Raw genomic sequence first — 19,353 nt, 5'->3', positions numbered from 1 at the left:
GTTTATTGTTGTAATTACATTGAAAATAGTACAATTGTAAAATAATAGTATATATATTTCTCCAATGATGGAATTATGTTTGTCTCTTTGTTATATATTGTCGAACAGAAAAAATATTCGTTTCTTTCTTACTTTTTTAAACAAAAAACCTATTACAAATATAAATATGATTTGTCTATAAAAAGTTATTTTGGTAATTTAATACTTTTACAGGATTATGAAATATAGGGACTGCATTCTTCAATTAATCTACTATACATAATATTTATTTTCTAACCGTGGAATAAGATATACGTGTAATGTACATTTTTGTTAAGAATAGTTTATTGTGTTGGTTTTCAAAGTAGTTGTACGATTATATGAATCAGTCCAATATCAGTAAAAATAACCGATACATATACAAAACATTTTGCAATGAGTGAACACTTTATGTTATTCTTTTATATATTTATAATTATTTTGTGTCCATTCTTATATTGTAAATAAGTGGAATAAAAACCTGCTTCAAGCAAAAAAAGTATTTTGCTTAAATGCAGTTTTAGGGGGGTGTTAAATTTTTTATGTTTAGAGTATCATTTTACATTGAATATTCGAATGTGCTTTAAAAGATTTTATTGCGATTTATATTGTCGTATAGTGCAGTTCAATTCATCGTCCTTCAACTAAAATAAAAATAATGATTAATGTAACACAACATTAGTAGACATATGGTAGTTTAAAAAAAAAAATACTTACTGTATGAAGCAAGGTCGATTTCGTCCGGTAATTCTGTTATATTTACATCAAACCTTTCCTGAACATCATTTAATATCTTTGCATCACTTTCATCACTTACTAGTGTAATAGCAAGGCCCTGAAAATGTTTCCACATTAGTGAATATTTTTTTCTACACATTCTATCTATTAAATAATAACAAATGTGTGTACACACTATGAAAATTCCTCTGAGTTTTAGAACCATCCTTACAGTTTAGTTTTAGTTTCCATAAATATAAACCAATATTAAATACTTTATTCTCATTTAAATTTTATCAGCATAGTGCAAAGTATAATTAATTGATTTGAATTATATTGATTGACAAATTTTATAATTTCAAAAGTTTAATAGTCATATATGCATATACATATATAAGTATTTCTTTAAATTTAGAGAATTATATAAAAGATTATTTTGCATATATAGAGGATTAGAATATCAAACTTTATATTGAGAATTGTAAAGATTCAACATTATTACCTTTGTGCCAAAGCGACCAGCACGTGCTACTCTATGTAAATATGTGTCAGAATCTTCTGGCATGTCATAGTTAAATACAATGTTCACACGTTCTATATCCATACCTCGTCCAAACAAATTTGTCGCTACCAAAATACGCTGAAAATGATGTCACTCTTTATATAAAAAGCTTTATTTGATTTATATTATTAGTTTTGTGAACCAAGCTTTATGGAACTTGATAGAATGATTAAAAATTATTTACCTTTTGAAAATCTTTAAACTGTTGATATCTAGACAATCGCTCTTCTTGCGTCATACCCCGATGAATTCCAATTGCAGGGAAATTTTGTTCTGTCAGTAGTTGTGCTAAAGCCATGCATCTTTGGACAGACTTGACAAATATGACAACCTATACAGAGTTCAATCATTAATATTTAAAATGCATCATGTCATATATACTTAAGATACCTGTATATTTTATTATGTTATCACAACTAATTTAAGACAATTTTGATGTAAATACTCGGAAGAATCTTAATCAGATTTGTGGGTAATGGTAAAATAGAGTCATCATGAAATAATAAGAAAATTCTTGTTTCATCATGTAAAGATTCTTTCCGATAAAGAAAATGCGCTATAAGATTATCTAAGTTTGCAAAACAAACCTGATTAAATTCAAGAACATCAAGTAGTTCAAACAACTTCTTGTTCTTCTCATTCTCCTTCAATTTAACATAATGTTGTTGCAGACCGTTCAAAGTGAGTTTCGCCTCGTCATCGACATAGACTTCCATGGGCTGCACAAAGAATTATTTTTTTCGTAAGATTAATAAAAATCTATTAAATCAATTATAATGCCTATACAATTCTTAGACTGAAATTTTGTAATTCTCTGAAGTATTTTGCAGTCTAAGGATAGTGTGATTAAATATGTGGTGAAGGGACGATATACATATTGACTAAAAATTAATAAAAATAAACATATAAATTAAAAGTATACTATCCCCTGATATGGTTACATTGTTTTTCACACATATTTGTAAAAAAAGTTGATATTTTTAAGAGATACAGATCTTTAAGCGACACAAAAAGACAAGAAGCCAAAATCAGTTGTTTAAATGTACTACCAGAGTATCTTTTCTTTCTTTGGAGACGATTAGACGCGATTAGATTCGTTAAGTTACCACATATATATCTCCTTTAATATCGAAAGTCTTTCAGTATAGACTCTCATATTTCATTTGCGGAGTATATGCGAAATAATCTCGTCGATCGGGATTAATCATACAAATTACATACGGTCCAGCGATTTCCACCTCTGGGTAGTGTCAACAACGAAAACTCGGCTGTTCACCCCAACTGAACTAAGAAGGCGCACTCATGAGAGAACGTTCAATCACATCCACTGGCCACTCGATGCCAAATCTCTTCACCCAAATTTCTGGCACATTAAGAAGATGCCCAGAATCGATTGGTTGGCATATATATATATATATATATATTTTCGGTTTTTCACTTAATTTTAACACTTTTGGTATCCGCAAAGAGTCGCGACCCGCTTTTATTTCACTCGTGCAAAATAAAAAATACAATCACGATATACGAAGATTGGCGTTCACGAGGCTTTATCGCTTTTATAGCAAGAATAATATGCTCGATTTACACATGGTACTTTCATTTTTACAGTCATCATCACTTCTATTAAAAGACCGTAAAGAGCAATAGAAATCTTTGCATACTAAGAAAATCTTAACATAATGTTTTGCGATCATAAATGTAAATATGTTAATTATATATGCTACGCTTTCATTTTAGATTTTCCCCCTAATTCCCCTTATAATCGTAATTATTCCCCTGGTATCCTCTTGTATCTTCTTTCTTGCGCTCTTCTGTCTTGAGATTGTCTTGAAGTCTTCTTAGCCCTCCCCCCACCCACTCAATTACGAATCAATTGTATAGATCTTAATTTTATCTTACTAATAGTCATAATAATCATCAATACAAATGCAAAAATATTATAGCCTAGCTTTTTTCCCATTATTCCCCAAAAGACATTTGTATTTTTATATACTGTAATGATGCGTAGTTGATAGTACTTGAATGCGTAGCACAAATAGTAAAGTAAATAACTTTATCATTGATCAAAACTCTAAATCAGATCTTTTCTATATGCCATTTTGAGTGGTCAAGAATCAGTTGAAAAATATTCTTGCCTTCCATGTGTATATATATATAGATATATATAAATATATGTATATATATATATATATACGTGTATGTGTGTGTGCAGATGTTGGCAAATACATCTACAAAGTTAGACTTGGAAGGAGATTATTTTCGGCCCGAGTGTCAAGCATATGATTGTGCGCTGTTTACGAAAGATACCGAATGGGATTCATCCCCAAATTCTGTACTTCGGTTTCTTCGAAGTGGCGTTTAACCCGCGGCTGTGCCGACAATGATATTTATAGTGTGGGCCGAGTTTTGTCCTGGATACAAATACGGGACCAACGAAGTAGAAGCAATTGTAGATTGAAGTGAAGAGGAAGATTGTGTAATTACATCTTGCATAAACTTTTTGCAGACAGGACGTATTTCCTTGGACAATGTGGCGCTGAACATCATGACTTGTTTGCTGTGTGGTGTACTTCTAAATATTTCCTGTACATCTCTGCGCATATCTGTAATATAATTCCAGCATAAATAACTATTTGTATTTTATTTAAAATAGATTAAAAAATTTTTAAGAAATGCTCAGTAATTGGGTAGTGGTAAAGCGTAGTCATCACAGTAAAAACTAAGATTGTCTTTTACATCATGTAAAGATTCTATTAGATAATATAAAATATAATTTTAAATAAAGTAAGTTATTTATGACGCACCTAATAACTCGAGCATCTTGTCACATTCATCAAGTATAAAGTGTTTCAGATGTTTCAAATTCAATTTCTTATTCCGTACAAGAGCGAGGATACGACCAGGGGTGCCCACAACAATATGAGGACATACAGTTTTCAAGACTTCTTCATCTTTCTGAATAGGTAAGCCACCAAAAAATACTCCAACCTATAATAAAAAGAAAAATTCAAATTATAAAGATCAGAAGAGAATATAGATGTTTATATTTCTTTATAAATGATGATTTTATAAAATATTTAATAAAAACTTACTTTTACATGTGGCATGTATTTACTGAATCTTTCATATTCTTTACTAATTTGGAAAGCTAGTTCTCGAGTGTGACACATAACCAAGACATAGACTTGATTTTCCGTTAATTCCAATTGTTGAAGAGTAGCTAATACAAACACAGCTGTTTTTCCCATACCAGATTTTGCTTGACACAATATATCCATACCAAGCACTGCTTGAGGAATACATTCATGTTGCACTGTAAGCAATAAACACTTGTTTCATTCATATGTATAAAAAAAATACAAAATTATAGATATTAATAAGATAGTATCAGAAGCAGTAATCGATCATGAAACTTCAGTTGTCCCTATCTAGCATTATAAGATTTTCATCATTGTATTTTTGAATATAAACTAAACAAAGTAAGAACTATATATATACACTAAAGATGTGTTATTTACCTTCAGATGGATGTTCAAAGCCACAATCGACAATAGCACGTAAAATTTCTGGTTTAAGAAGGAAATCTCTAAATCCACTGCTGTGAATAGAGACATATGTGCCTTTTACTTCTTTGTTCTTTGCAGGAACATCTCCACTTCCGTCGACTACTTGTTCAGTCTGTTCTTCATCCTCATAATCCAAAAGATCGTCATTATCCGCCATTGTATTGTTTTATTCTGAATTTACTACAGCAAGATTACTGAAATCAAAATTGAAATTTTCATAATTAGATATAATAATGTAAAGTGAAAAAAATTATCTCTTATACAAATTAAGAAATTGTATATATTTTTATCCCTTTGATAAAAAAGGTAATAAAGATAAAAGAATAGAAGATGATTATTTAGACCAAGTCCATTGTTATTTCAATCTTTTCAAATCTAATTTTGTAAAATATTATAAAAGATTATATTATAAATATAAATAAATAAATATATATATATATATATATTTATATTTAATATATATAATTTATATTTATATATTATATATATACAAAATTTTCATATATATAATTAAGAAATTTATAAATATATATTTGTAGTTTGGCTCTTCAAAATATATTACATATACTAAAGAAATATAAAAAATACTTAAAGAAATATAAAAAAAGAACAATGCTCTCTCTGTCTCTCTCTGTTAAAATAATAAATTGTATGGAAATTATGTACATAAGGAAATAAATGCTAATTTCCTTTTTCATTTATTTCAAGATATGGTAAATCTCAATAAAATTAATATTATGTTATATATTATGTAGCATGTTTTTTATATAACTAACAAGCGAATTTAAAATATTATCTATAAAATATTACTTTATTACGATAATATATTCTTCTATACTTATATATATATATATATATATCTCTCTCTCACAAATAACGATTTTACCGAAAAACGCGTTCGCGTAATGGCCGTCGTTTTGATGCCATGCTATTAACCGCGAAAATGCTATTCATTGAATATCGCGCGTAGAATTATACTATTGCAAGAAATCGAAGGCTATCGACGAATAATCCGACGGTGATAAGCAACTGTATTACATTATCCACAATATACATATTATATTTATCGAAATATGTTGTTGGCGGCAACCATCCGGTGCTGAGAAAGAGACGCTCGTGCGTCGTAAAATTACTTTAGCTTGGAAATGTATACCCGTCTTAAAACGGAAACTTATTGAATTCTACCGAAAATTCAAAAAACACAGAACGTTATTTCATACATTTTACAAAGGGATTGCCTTTTTTATGAACGATGCAATTTGGATTACGAAAGCAAGCACTCCACTTACCGTACAGCTCCGATTTATTCCAACCGACTCCAATGGATGACGCTAACCGAGTATGAGTATATCGTAGGTGTACATGATATAATACATAGATGGAGCATTAGTTGCCTTCAACGCCTAAAGGTGATTCTGCATTAGTGTCGCAGACGTCATAAGCGCCATGTTGTCCAATCAGCATCGAGCTAGCTTAACTCTGATTGGATCACATGACTTGCGACGCTGCGATGCGATTAATGTAAAACGACCTAAACATTGAGATTGAAGATTGAAATTTTGACCAATCGGAAGAAAGGAATTTTAACTTATTTTTTTTTTTTTAATCAGTTAAAAAATTTCAAGCTTTAATTTTTAGTGAGTAGTTTAATTTTTGTAAAATAAAATAAATACAATATAAATTTAATAAAAATTTTTAAAATAAATTTAAATTTCTATAAATTTAATTTTTTCCCCTTGTTATTATTTTATATATCTTTTTTTACACATATTTTAGGAAAATGTAATAGAAATAAACCTTTTCTTTTATAAGAATTATTTTTTAATACTTTCTAGTTTTGTGTTCAATTTAAAAAGAAGAATTATTCCTTTTTTTGGTTTAAATACATACTGATTTAGTAGAATAATCAATATTTAAAAAGAGACAGAAACTATAATATATATTTCGTATACATACTACTTCAGAAGAAGCACATGTAATGAGAATGTAAAAATTGTTTAGAAATATATAATTTATTTACAAGTAAATAAATATGACACATAAACGAAACATGTGTAAAAACATTTATGTATTTTTATTAACATTTTTTACATTTTTAATAGTTACATTATGATCTGTGCTTCGCATTTATTTTATACAAAGATAGATATAATGAGTTGACAGTAATGCGTACCACTCTCATCCGCGTAAATCGCATAAAGCGTTATTTCTCACATAATATTTCAATTTCGTGAAACAATAATTTCTTTTTCTTTTATCTCATCCATTTAATAATAATAATAATATATATATTATTATTATTATTATATATATATTTCCGTGCATATATTACTTTACAATTTCAAACGGAAATATTTTATCTAAAGTTTTACTGTTGTTCATTCACAGAGTTTGTCTTTTCTTTTTTTTATTTTTATTTTTATTAAACTGCTGTTCACACTGACAAAATCGTACACTTGACGCAACGTTATACGACAGTCTATAATGTGTGACATAACAGTTTTTAAGCAACATTGTTAACGTAATTTTATTTTTATTGTATATTGACATTGAAATAAATTAATAAATTGATTCAATAGTGAAAGACAATTAAAAAAAATATATACACATATATATAGCTATATGAATATCTCTCATGGTCTTGTTTTTTCTTATTATTTCATAGTGTTCTATGAATTATCTCTCTCAGTTCATTTTCTTTTAATAAGATTATTATACACATTGTAAGATTTATAATGTTGTTTGTAAACATTGGAGTCTACCCCTATCATTAATTACATTAGATTAAAAAATAGCAAAATTAGTTGTACGAAAAACTTGGCTTTTCACTATCAATATTTATAAATATTTTTGGATTTTTTTTTCCAATTTAATCCATTCATCCTGTAGTTATGTCTACCTAATAATGAAATAATGATATTCTGTATCTGCAATCTTGTATAAAATTTTCATGCTAGTAAATTATAGTTGTAACAATATAAATTTTTTTCAAATCAGTTATAAAAACATGCTTCAAGATGTACAATTGATCAATGTGAGTCGCAGCAAAATACATTAATTGTTTTCAGTACACGTTCATTCTCGAATTCTCTCTTGTTATCACTCTTTACTTTTACATCTTCAAGCTGCAATTAAAATGTATCTCAATCACTGACATTAATATCAAAGAAATTGCAGCAAATTTATAACAAAATAATTAACAGTCAGGCAACAGTTAGGCACTATTAACAAATTATATACTTTTTACATATATTCTGTCCTAGATGGACATGTAGTCAGTAGGCTGTTGAAGATTATTAGAGTAGATTTATTTCAATATGATAAACAAATTCATTGTTAAAAATTGTTTCCAAAATAATATAAAAAAAATTATCTTGTGTCCCAACATGAAGCTATCTATATACACAATATTTTAAACATTATTAATAACTAAAGAAATAAGAAACTGAATTCTTTCAAATGTTCAAACAATAAACATTACAGTATTGTGAGTGAAAATACACTTGTGCGTGTAGGTACACATAATCTCTTTGACATTAATGTCACACATTTGCCTGATATAATAGAGCATAGATGTTATATCTCTTCAACATTGTAATTATTTAAATACCTATTGACACAAGCATGTGGATGAATTTCACCTGAGCCATAATTTTAGTCGCAATGCATCTACGCCATTCAAGTAATACCGAAATAATCGTTTATCACGCACAAATCCAAGATTCTCATATAAACGTAGCGCTGGCCTGTTGGTGATTTCCGTCTCCAGAACTACTTCGTCCGCATCGTCCTTCACCATTGCCTGAATGGCTCGTCTCACGAGATTCGATCCGATCTTCCGTTTTCGAAACTTCACATCAACAGCTAGCATCGCAATATAGCCGCGCTTTATCACCTTCCTATGGATGTCCAGTTTGCAGACGATGGCACCGACGCACTCGTCACCATGCATCGCCTTGACGAACAAAAAGCAAGAGTTTTCTATAAATTCTACACCTGAAAGTCAAAAGAATCGAACCAAAGCTGAGGCTAAGTTCTTTTTGTTCTTTCACATTATCCAAAGTTGTATTAAGTCATGTTTTGAAAATCCCGCACAAATTATATGAACAAAACTTGCAAAGTTTTTACTAACATTGTAGCACTTGTATAATATTACATATACCAAGCATTGCTTGACAATATAACAATAGGTTAAAGATTCTTCTAGAGCGCACATACCAGGAAGCACAATTTCGGCCAGTTATGAATAAAATATCTATATGTGTAAATAGAATATGGTTCACTTAGGTCCTTCTGTATTAATTTCATAATATCAGGCATTTGTAATTCGCTCATATAGCTAACATATTGGATATCGTTGTCTTTACTTTCCATGGATAATGTTTCTGCTTGTTCTGTAACATGACAAAGAGTATAAGTTTAATTCTTAGTATACTATATAAAGGAACTGCACTTATTTTAATTGTATAGTTTTTTACAAATTATTTATCTTGAATATACACAGTATATTCATATTTTATAATAATTAATAAAAAAATAACTCTTCTAATAGAATAATCTGTTCCAAGAGCCAGCATTTAGTCTACCATCAATAAAAAAATATATATCTCAAATATTATATAAAGATTAGCGTGTATTATAAATCTTATTGTATAGACAATGTAATATATGCATAAACAATAATATACTTGCGTGTATATTGTTTATTTAGAGAGTCTTTTTATTTTATCATGCATATAAATTATGTTTATCTATTGTATCTCTCTATTGAGTACGATAAGAAAGTACCACATACCATGTTGGTTTAAATGACTAGCTTCCATTGTTTCGGATTGCGGGGAAAGATCGGTGACATCAGCAGTTCTTTGAGGAGAATCGCAGACACCGTTTACTTGAGCTATCCCGTTAACGTGAGGCTCGTTGCAAGCCTCTTCTGTCTTGTCCAAACTAAGACGTGACTTTATATCTAGGGTCGCGACGTCTGCAATCGAGTTCCGTTTCTTTTCTTTGATTTTGATCGCCGCTGCTTCGGAATCACTTATTTCCGCGTTACCCTCTACCTTGTCAGTTTCCATTTTTGAATTTTCCTATTTCTCAAAATTTTCCACACAACCAAGGAAGACAGGAAAGTTCTCGGCCACTGTCTTCGAGGCACTGATCCCTTCACGGCTGTCAATCGTGCGCGAGACACAGTGGCATGAGAGTTTTCACGTGCAATGCGATTCTTTCAATCGAATTTTCATCATTAATGTTATCTAAAGCGGTCGCCGGACAATGATTTTATCTCAAAATACAGACATCCGACCAATTCGACGTAAACCGCTGAACGAGAGACACCATATTGGATTTTCTGCGGTTACTGCTAACAATCATGGAATATCATATTCATGAGAGTTCCGACTGCGAATGACAAGTAAGTTATCTCGTGACTCGTGACAGTTGGCGATCCGACTCCTTCATAGACATTGGTCATCGGATAGAGAATTTCTAGAGTTTTTAAAAGTTGTCATCTTATCGACGCTCGACGTTGATTTGTTGGTTCTAAAAGTAAGAGCCAATCACGTTTGATTGTTGCCAAGTTTGTTCTGCCGAACACGTCCAATAAATTCGCTAATAAAAACTGTAATTGCTGCGTAGGAACACGTCGAGGTGACGTGTCGTAGGATTTTCTTATTTTTCGAAATTTTATTCACAAGAAAATGATTGCGTTTAAACGGGACAAGAAAGAGGAAGAAGATGGTAATTATTAACTGTATTGTTATTATTGTTTGTGCAAACATTGAGCGTGTGCAAATTAAAAATTGCATGTCGATTATTATAGGTTAATCTCTCTCTGACAGCTACTAGTAAACACATTTGCACAAATGTCAATAAAAAAAATAGCTTTTTTAATATGTAATATTTTATAATTATTGTTTCTATTTTTTTTTCTCGAAAATGTATACTTTTAATTATTGCGCTTCAATGTTTAATTATTGTCTGTCTTTCTTGTTGAATCAGGTGGTGGAAATCCTTTTCAAAACTTGGAGAAGACTACGGTTCTTCAAGAAGCACGTACATTTAACAATACACCCGTAAATCCAAGAAAATGCGCCCATATTCTTACCAAGATCTTGTATCTGCTCAATCAGGGCGAACAACTGGGCACAACGGAAGCCACAGAGGCTTTCTTCGCTATGACTAAACTGTTCCAATCACGCGATGTTATATTGAGACGACTAGTTTATCTGGGTATCAAAGAATTGAGTTCTTTAGCCGAGGATGTAATTATAGTTACTTCCAGTCTTACAAAAGATATGACAGGAAAGGAAGATCTGTACAGGGCTGCTGCCATCCGGGCGCTTTGTACCATTACTGATGGCAGCATGTTGGCGGCCATTGAACGATATATGAAGCAAGCCATAGTCGATCGTTCACCAGCTGTATCCAGTGCCGCTCTTGTCTCCTCTTTGCATTTGACAAGCGTATCTGGTGACGTTGCGAGAAGATGGGCAAACGAGGCGCAAGAGGCATTAAATTCTAATAACGTAATGGTTCAATATCACGCTTTAGGTGTCCTGTACCAGGCACGTAAAACTGATAAGCACGCGGTGATCAAGCTGGTCGCTAAACTTATGAAAACAAGCCCGAAGAGTCCGTATGCAGCGTGCATGCTAATTAGAATGGCATATAAATTATTAGACGAGGTAGACGAGGGCGAGGAATTGATAGGTTTCATCGAGTCGTGTCTACGTCATAAATCCGAGATGGTGGTATACGAAGCGGCGCACGCTCTGGTCAATCTTGGACGAAGCGGCGCCAGAGAGATCGGACCTGCAATTAGCGTGTTGCAACTGTTTTGCGGCTCGCCGAAACCAGCGCTTCGATTTGCTGCTGTTAGAACTCTGAACAAGGTCGCGATGTCTCATCCAGCGGCAGTCACAGCATGTAATTTGGATCTGGAAAACTTGATTACAGATTCAAATAGATCGATTGCCACTTTGGCGATCACTACTCTTTTAAAAACTGGAGCGGAAACTTCGGTGGACCGTTTAATGAAGCAGATTGCTACATTCGTGTCGGAAATTTCGGATGAATTTAAAGTAGTAGTGGTACAAGCCATCAGGTAAATTTGATGCTGCACATTATCTAAATAAATGTTTTTTCCTAATATGCATACCTTTATTTTTAAAATTCTTTTTCTATGATTTTTTCAGAGCTCTGTGCCAAAAGTTTCCTCGCAAACATGCAGTTTTGATGAATTTTCTTTCTGCCATGTTGAGGGATGAGGGTGGACTTGAGTATAAAGCGGCGATCGCTGACACTATTATAGCTGTAATGGAAGGGAATGCAGATGCCAAGGAAGCGGGACTCGCGCACCTCTGCGAATTTATCGAGGATTGCGAGCACATCTCTCTCGCCGTTCGTATTTTACATTTGCTTGGTCAGGAAGGCCCGACGTCAAAACAGCCGTCAAGATACATCCGTTTCATTTATAATCGTGTTATCCTCGAGAGCGCTAGTGTGCGTGCCGCAGCCGTTACTGCTTTAGCGCGTTTCGCCGCCGCTTGTCCACCCCTGCTTCCGAACGTATTGGTGCTGCTGTCGCGTTGTCAGCTGGATTCGGACGATGAAGTTCGCGATCGTGCAGCTTACTACTGTACGATCTTACAGCAGCAAAACGATCCGACCATGCTGTCGTTGGTGCAACCAGCTGCACTATCCGTGCCGACCCTAGAAAGAGCTTTGCGAAATTACATGCAAACCCCTATGGAAGAATTGTTTGACATTTCTCAGGTATTCACCCTTCTTTCTTAAAATATTAAAAACGGAGACAAGAGATATGTCACAAATTGATAATTCATATATGATACGTGCCTTTTCTCTTTTTTTTCTGTTTAGAAGTTTCTGATTCATGTAAAATAAAATCTATATTTATTATTTAATAATGATTATCGAATCGTGTATTACAGATACCTCCAGCTCAGACGATAGAGGAACCAGCTCAGGTGGAAGTGCATACTACTATCAAACAACCTCGTTTAACGAGAGAAGAAAGCTTTATGGAGAAATTATCACAAATTCCACATTTGGCCACGATTATTCGAGATACGTCACTCCTTAAATCTTCGTCAGTGTTCGAACTAACCGAATCCGAAACGGAATATAATGTTAAATGTATCAAGCACACGTTTCCCGAGTATCTCATCTTGCAATTTGACTGTGTCAACACTCTTTCTGATCAACTCCTTGAAGATGTAGTGGTGGCTGTTGAACCTACCGAAGGGTGATTATCAATATGATTATGTATGTTACTTTGCATATTATTCTTGTGGCAAATGTAACAAATCATTTCTATTTTCAGCTACTCTGTTGTATGTGTGATACCGTGTCCACGATTACCTTATAACGAGCCGGGAACCACTTATACAGTATTAAAATATCCAGAAGATGTACATGCGAGCGTCGCTACGAGCATTCCTACGACTCTTCGATTTATGGCGAGGGATTGCGATCCAACGACAGGAATACCAGATGCAGATCAAGGATATCATGATGAGTACATGGTAAAAAAATTAATTTTATAATATTAATAAATATAATGAAAATAATATTCAATTATAATATAATTCATAATTATATAATATATAAGAATAATACATATGTGTATTTTTGATCATATATGTGAATTAAGTGAATATACTTGACGAGAAAGATTAATATTTTTTTTTAAAGCTCATTTAGGAACAATACATTTGTTTGAATATTTATGACATTTTTTTATTATACAATCGAAATTATTATTCTCTGTACTTACTTTATATTTTAGTTGGAGGATTTGGAGGTGACTTTAGCCGATCAAGTACGTGGCGTTAGTAACAAAAGCTTCGACTTTAATACTACTTGGGAAACGTGTGCTGTGAAAGGATTTGTCAAGCTAGAGGAGTCATTCGCTTTGGGAGCTTCGGTAACTTCTTTGGAAGGAGCGATTCAAAGTCTTACAGGATTTTTGGGCTTAGAGGCTGTGGAACGCAGTAATAGGGTACAAAGCGGAACGACTGCGCATAATCTGCTCCTAAGTGGTGTCTTTCGAGGGGGAAAAGAAGTATTAGCACGCGCAAGATTAGTACTAAACGGAACACAAGTTTCAATGCAGTTATCTGTTCTTTGTCAAGATCCGGATATCGCTGATTTAATAGTTTCGTCTGTAGGATAGATTAAATAGAATAACTTTTATGATGTAAGATTATTCTTTTTATGCCTTTAATATATGTATATTATCTGACTTTTTGTTAAGGAGTACAATAATCATTGAACAATCTCCTAATATAAAGCAACATTGATATATTTTTTTTGTCGGTGCATTGATCTGGTCAAATTTTATATTTTGTACAGAACGGGCGGTCTATATTATTAATTATGATAACCGCGAAATGCAATATTACATTTACGTAAAAAAATAAAAGTTAAAAACACAGAATAATATTTTTTCATATATGGCTTTGTGTTTTCAAAGAAAAATTTTGAAAATTGGAAAATATATTTTGTTTTTTTTTTCCGAACATTGTATAATTAATACCAATTCTTTATAAATTTAATCTCGGATAAAATAATGCTAAATGAATTCTAATATTTTATTTTAAAACTAATCAAATATTTTTGCTTTTTCGAATGGGTTATTTATAAAATATTATATATATTACACTTTTATTCAAAATTCTCTGATAGAATTACAGAGTTAAAGCCATTTGTTAATCTATAGAAGAAAGTCTTCAAAAATTATGCAAACTTAAAATAAAGACTATTATCAATTTTTAATTTCTGAAATATTTGATTTATCGAAAACGACGTATTATATCTGTGAAAAAATATTTTACAAACTCAATATTTTTTTTAATGCACATTGTTTCTTTCTCTTAATTATATCTATATCTATTTTATATATAATCTCACTTATAAGTTTTTAAATAGGTTTAATATAAAAACACACAATCCACAAAAAATAAATAGAGAAAATTGTCAATATACATAGACCTCTTTCATACATACATTTATAGTCTGCAGTTACACAATTTTGTTTGTGCTTTTGTTCCAGAATATATTATAAAAGTGTTAAATATTATATAATGTATAAATATATTATATCAAGTATTTACAGAGTATTTTCACGCGATTGCCGTATTGTCATTATCGCTTGATTATTTATGCAACTGTAAAAAAGCTCAATGTTATAAAAGAATATTCTTATATTCACAGCTATGAGAGTATTCTTTTCTGGCAGACCATCAGCCAAATTGATATTTTTTCTTGGTTGTCTATCAAGCTAAATGACATTGCAAGAATTAAAAAAAAATATTTAGTAGTAGATTATTTTAATTGTATATACGACATTCGCCGTGATAAGTAAATGCATTATAAAAATCTAACACTATTAACTAGCATCAATTCTTTGTACGTTTCATTCAATCATGATTACAATCAATTTTGCATTTAATCCATTATCTCATTGATTGTTAAAATACCCTGAAAACTACAATTATACTGCATTTTTAAAAGTTTATATATGCACATTAAATAAATTTAAATTTTAAATGTGTATATGTATACAAAAAAATTTAATTATTATATTAGCTGCTTGCGTGATTAATAACATTATAAAATTAAATAAAAATTGTGGTTATTTAGGTATATATAAAAAGTAAGATTGTTGCGAGCTGCTTTTCATCAAGTCTTGAAATCAAATACTAGGCATATATGTTTGCAATTTGCTTTTGCATCATTGAAAACATATTCTAAACAAATGCTTAAATAATATATGAATTCTAATGCATAATTTATAATTTCGGATAGATAATCTCATACATCTAATCGACGTTAACATATTGACCTGTGACAGTAGCAGTTTGATGATATCTTCTTCTTCCTGAAAAATCTTCATTCTCTTCGTTTAGCTGAGCCGAGCATGTTTCAACACCTGGATGCATTGGCGTCACTACAATTTGTTCGTAATCGTAAACTTTTCTCCTATAACAATAAGAAGAAATCTTGATCAGCAAAGAAAAAATTTCAAACAAATGCCTCTCTTTCTCTATTTCATTTTCTCTTATAACTTTTTAAAAATATTTTAGTCACAAACATAATAAGTTTAGCTTTAAAGAGAGGAAAAAAATAATAACAATAATGATTTTTATAAATCAAAATGTGTGATTGATTCTGGAATTCATCAATTTAATACAGTAGTCAATAATACGATTTACCCCACAAGTCTAAGTAATGCAGTCCGAAGCCATTTAAAAAATTGAAATTCTGCCGAAACTCCAGGTTTAACGGCAGGGTTGGCGTGGCCGACATAACTCCAAACCAGAAATACCACAACGATATTAACGATAGCGTATCCCCAATGTACAAGAAACATTATAAGCAGTTTTACAAGACACTATAATATAAATGTACATATAAAATGTTATTTTTTTTCATGTAATTAAAACATTTTAAAACAAATTATTTTTTAGAAAAAATATTTTTTTCGAGCATAATACATAAATCAATGTTCAAATACTTACACCCAATAACGAAAACCATCTATTGCACAAAGGACTGTACCAATTTTCTAATTTATTATGTATGTGAACTTTTCGTTCCGCTGTACTGATAACGCTACCACTATCATCGATGCTCGGCGATGAATCCACATACACATTATTATCAGAAACACTGTTGGTTCTCTATAAAAAATAATTATTATTCAATAAAATTGTATACATCAAAGTTATAATAACTTGGTATTTAAAAAAATGCATAAGATTTCTTACCACAAGATTCTTATGCCTTATTCTCTCGGGAAATAAGCTGTCTAAATCATTATCCGTATCTGTTATCGAATTGTTTCTACTTGCGGAGCCATAATTGCGGTCGAATGTTGGAGACTGTGTACGAAATCTTTGCTCGCGCGTATGTCGAAGATCAAATGTTTGTGCGAGAGCGAAATATGCGTAATCCAAGCACGCGTACGTCAGTAAGAAAGGCATTGTCACGATTGGTGCAAGTGTATTAATTTGCCCGGTAATGATGAAAGTCAATGTTACCACAGCAACAACCAGCATAGCATATATAGGTACTTTATTTGGTCCTTTCTGAAAATGCATTATTACTGTTAATTAATTTTATTTGTACAATTTTATGATAAAAAGAAATTAATATTAATTAATTTATGATTAAAAAAAAACAACTTTTTTTCAAGCATAAAATTTTACCTTTTTTTATATAGTTATATTAATTGTATTATATATTATCTAATATTTTTTTATTACTTTATATGGCTTGATTTTTTATATCTCTATCTAAATTTAAGATTCGAAACAACTAGGTTTTACCTAAAGTTTAGAAATAATTACCCCTCTTTGCAAACATCTCATTCCTGGTATGACATTTTGACTGGCAATAGACTGAAGAACGCGAGGTGTGCCGTACATAGCACCCAAACAGCTGCTAAACGACGATACGTAGAGACCAGCAAGTAGCAGCACCGAAATTGCCGATACTGTAGAAGCTATTGTGAAGTTTGTGAGTAAAGCATTTCTGGCACAAGTTGCCGCAAGAGTCAGTGAAAAACATAAATACAAAAATGTCCTGCAACAAAAAATTATTTTACCATGAAAAATTACACAAAAGATAACTTATATCAGTGATAATGTTTCTTACCCAGTTCCTAATGCTGCCAAAGTACCATTGGGGATATCACTAGATGGTTGCCTCAAATCTCCACTCATGTTAATCCCAGCCAAGACACCAGTGACTGTTGGAAAGAACACACCAAACACGGTAAACCAATTATATCCATCTTGATAATTAGGGAAAGTGTTGTTTCTTAAATTTCCTGATAACCAGCCTTCAAAACCAGAATCTGCAAGTATAAATAGTATTGTAACTTTAATTAAATCTGTATTTATAATATATATCAGTACAAGAATGATAAAAACATTCTGTTTGCATTGTAAAACGTATATGTCTTTATGACACCTTCTTGACTTGTTATATTATCTTACCGATGGTGGTATGAGTGAAACTTCCAACCATAAAATCTACTCCAGCAAGGAGTAGGATTAGAAGAAGGATAAACTGTAATTTTACAACCCATTTAACACCAGCGACGTTAATTACAGATAATAATATAACTGCTGCACATGCAAAACCACGTTGTGCCCATGTCGATTCCAAATTTACAAGGCCAGCCATTGATTCCCCAAAACCTAAAACGTTTAGAGCACAACCCACCGCCTGAAATAAAATCCACAAATAGATTAATGGAATGTTGCAAAAATAAAAAATAAAAAAAAAAAAAAAAAAAAAAAAAAAAGAAGAGCTTATTTGTTCTCACCTGTCCAAAACAGTAAAGTAATCCGATAGAACCGCCAAACCTAGAACCCAATACATGTGATAATAAAAAGTAAACTCCGCCGCTTTCAACTCTACACCGTTCACATATTCCTACAGCTGATAATACTGTCACTAATGCAATACACACTGGAATCAGTACAATACATAATAGTAATAACAATAATAATAATAAATATATTAATTTTATATATTTGTGTTTCTTAAGCAATGATATTACCTGTACAAAAGATGATCAACACTGCGTTCAAAACACCCGCTTGCCCAACTATCCAACCAGATCTCAAAAATACAATTACTCCAAATATATTAATAAGACAAGATGTAAAAACCCCATCCCAAGTGCCAAACAATACAGGTTGGGAGATGAAAAAGTTTGATTTCCACCAAGGATCTAAACTCTATCAAAGATTTAATACAAAAGACAATTATAACAATAATAAATACTTGTTTAGCCAAATAATTAACAATTTTTTTCTTACATATTCTTGTGCGAATAATTCGTTAGCTCCAGCCTGATACATCTCTGGATCAAGTGCATTATTGCTGTCGTCGTCGTTTCTTTTTGTGTTGCTTTGCATCTCTGGATCGCGTAAACCATACCTAGCCCAATCGACATTTCTGTGCACCTGGACGTTACCGTTCGGAAGTCTATTCTGCTCGTTTGATTCCATGCCTTCTGTGTAACTACATGTATAAATGTCATATAAATTACATATCAATTTCGTGTCATTGATTTAGTTTTGATTCGCGTACGAATTATTATAAAGTTCTTTTACATCAGCGTAACGACATACCTTTGCACTAACGCTAATACATATAGGTTAGAATTTAAATTTTACGAGAAATGATAAGAGATTTTTAACATTGCACGAGTGTTGTTACGAGTGGGCGAATATTCTGTCTATATCAATTTATTTTTCTTATCGAAACACTGTATTCACATTTTTACGTGAGATAAGATATCAATCGTTGGTGACGTATGACGACGCAAATAAACCCACCATCTTGACTTTTCCAACTCGCTAAAGGTGCGTTCAAAAATCCTGAAATAAAGCAGCGTTTCCAAACGCATTCCTGAAAGTAACTAGGATTAGGAAATGATCGGTATCTACG

General features: G+C 31.6%; 4 protein-coding genes across 4 annotated transcripts; 1 reads left to right on the top strand and 3 right to left on the bottom strand.

The window, feature by feature from the left end:
* Nucleotides 1–250: 250 nt before the first annotated feature.
* Nucleotides 251–6,219, bottom strand: Hel25e (ATP-dependent RNA helicase 25E). Its single transcript, XM_072898661.1, has 10 exons — nt 6,153–6,219; nt 4,816–5,057; nt 4,390–4,610; nt 4,102–4,285; nt 3,782–3,900; nt 1,885–2,016; nt 1,482–1,628; nt 1,238–1,375; nt 736–853; nt 251–662 (listed from the first exon to the last, which is right to left on the bottom strand). Exons 2-10 carry the CDS (start codon nt 5,018–5,020, stop codon nt 649–651), a joined length of 1,278 nt encoding a protein of 425 aa, XP_072754762.1. The 5' UTR covers nt 5,021–5,057; nt 6,153–6,219; the 3' UTR covers nt 251–648.
* A 692-nt stretch (nt 6,220–6,911) lies between these two features.
* Nucleotides 6,912–10,235, bottom strand: LOC140668424 (N-alpha-acetyltransferase 30). The gene is made up of 3 exons (XM_072897415.1): nt 9,659–10,235; nt 9,082–9,257; nt 6,912–8,818 (listed from the first exon to the last, which is right to left on the bottom strand). Exons 1-3 carry the CDS (start codon nt 9,936–9,938, stop codon nt 8,501–8,503), a joined length of 774 nt encoding a protein of 257 aa, XP_072753516.1. The 5' UTR covers nt 9,939–10,235; the 3' UTR covers nt 6,912–8,500.
* A 233-nt stretch (nt 10,236–10,468) lies between these two features.
* Gammacop (coat protein (coatomer) gamma) lies at nt 10,469–14,128 on the top strand. Its single transcript, XM_072897413.1, has 6 exons — nt 10,469–10,602; nt 10,864–11,968; nt 12,060–12,639; nt 12,816–13,129; nt 13,208–13,409; nt 13,673–14,128. The coding sequence occupies exons 1-6, from the start codon at nt 10,563–10,565 to the stop codon at nt 14,057–14,059; spliced, it is 2,628 nt and encodes an 875-aa protein (XP_072753514.1). The 5' UTR covers nt 10,469–10,562; the 3' UTR covers nt 14,060–14,128.
* LOC140668423 (solute carrier family 12 member 8) lies at nt 12,813–19,273 on the bottom strand. The gene is made up of 11 exons (XM_072897414.1): nt 19,035–19,273; nt 18,720–18,924; nt 18,458–18,638; nt 18,221–18,366; nt 17,889–18,120; nt 17,545–17,746; nt 17,238–17,472; nt 16,656–16,976; nt 16,407–16,568; nt 16,101–16,279; nt 12,813–15,867 (listed from the first exon to the last, which is right to left on the bottom strand). The coding sequence occupies exons 2-11, from the start codon at nt 18,909–18,911 to the stop codon at nt 15,708–15,710; spliced, it is 2,010 nt and encodes a 669-aa protein (XP_072753515.1). The 5' UTR covers nt 18,912–18,924; nt 19,035–19,273; the 3' UTR covers nt 12,813–15,707.
* Nucleotides 19,274–19,353: the final 80 nt, after the last annotated feature.

Source organism: Anoplolepis gracilipes, chromosome 8 (genome assembly GCF_047496725.1).
Source record: "Anoplolepis gracilipes chromosome 8, ASM4749672v1, whole genome shotgun sequence".
In the NCBI taxonomy this organism is placed as follows: Eukaryota; Metazoa; Arthropoda; class Insecta; order Hymenoptera; family Formicidae; genus Anoplolepis; species Anoplolepis gracilipes.
Note: the sequence above shows the minus strand (reverse complement) of the source record. Positions and strands in the feature narration are given on the sequence as shown.

What these genes read in the sequence shown, in the direction of transcription:
- Hel25e (XM_072898661.1), bottom strand. Translation starts at nt 5,020, where the DNA reads ATGGCGGATAATGACGATCTTTTGGATTATGAGGATGAAGAACAGACT. An exon ending in CTTTGAACATCCATCTGAAG is followed by an intron (nt 4,611 to 4,815) that starts GTAAATAACACA and finishes TATTGCTTACAG; the next exon opens with TGCAACATGAATGTATTCCT. An exon ending in AATACATGCCACATGTAAAA is followed by an intron (nt 4,286 to 4,389) that starts GTAAGTTTTTAT and finishes TTTTTATTATAG; the next exon opens with GTTGGAGTATTTTTTGGTGG.
- LOC140668424 (XM_072897415.1), bottom strand. Translation starts at nt 9,938, where the DNA reads ATGGAAACTGACAAGGTAGAGGGTAACGCGGAAATAAGTGATTCCGAA. An exon ending in TAGTCATTTAAACCAACATG is followed by an intron (nt 9,258 to 9,658) that starts GTATGTGGTACT and finishes GTCATGTTACAG; the next exon opens with AACAAGCAGAAACATTATCC. An exon ending in GGCCGAAATTGTGCTTCCTG is followed by an intron (nt 8,819 to 9,081) that starts GTATGTGCGCTC and finishes TTGTTCGTCAAG; the next exon opens with GCGATGCATGGTGACGAGTG.
- Gammacop (XM_072897413.1), top strand. Translation starts at nt 10,563, where the DNA reads ATGATTGCGTTTAAACGGGACAAGAAAGAGGAAGAAGATG. An exon ending in CAAGAAAGAGGAAGAAGATG is followed by an intron (nt 10,603 to 10,863) that starts GTAATTATTAAC and finishes TTGTTGAATCAG; the next exon opens with GTGGTGGAAATCCTTTTCAA. An exon ending in GCTGTTGAACCTACCGAAGG is followed by an intron (nt 13,130 to 13,207) that starts GTGATTATCAAT and finishes TTCTATTTTCAG; the next exon opens with CTACTCTGTTGTATGTGTGA.
- LOC140668423 (XM_072897414.1), bottom strand. Translation starts at nt 18,911, where the DNA reads ATGGAATCAAACGAGCAGAATAGACTTCCGAACGGTAACGTCCAGGTG. An exon ending in TTGGCAGCATTAGGAACTGG is followed by an intron (nt 17,473 to 17,544) that starts GTAAGAAACATT and finishes TTTTTGTTGCAG; the next exon opens with GACATTTTTGTATTTATGTT. An exon ending in TGAGATGTTTGCAAAGAGGG is followed by an intron (nt 16,977 to 17,237) that starts GTAATTATTTCT and finishes ATGCATTTTCAG; the next exon opens with AAAGGACCAAATAAAGTACC.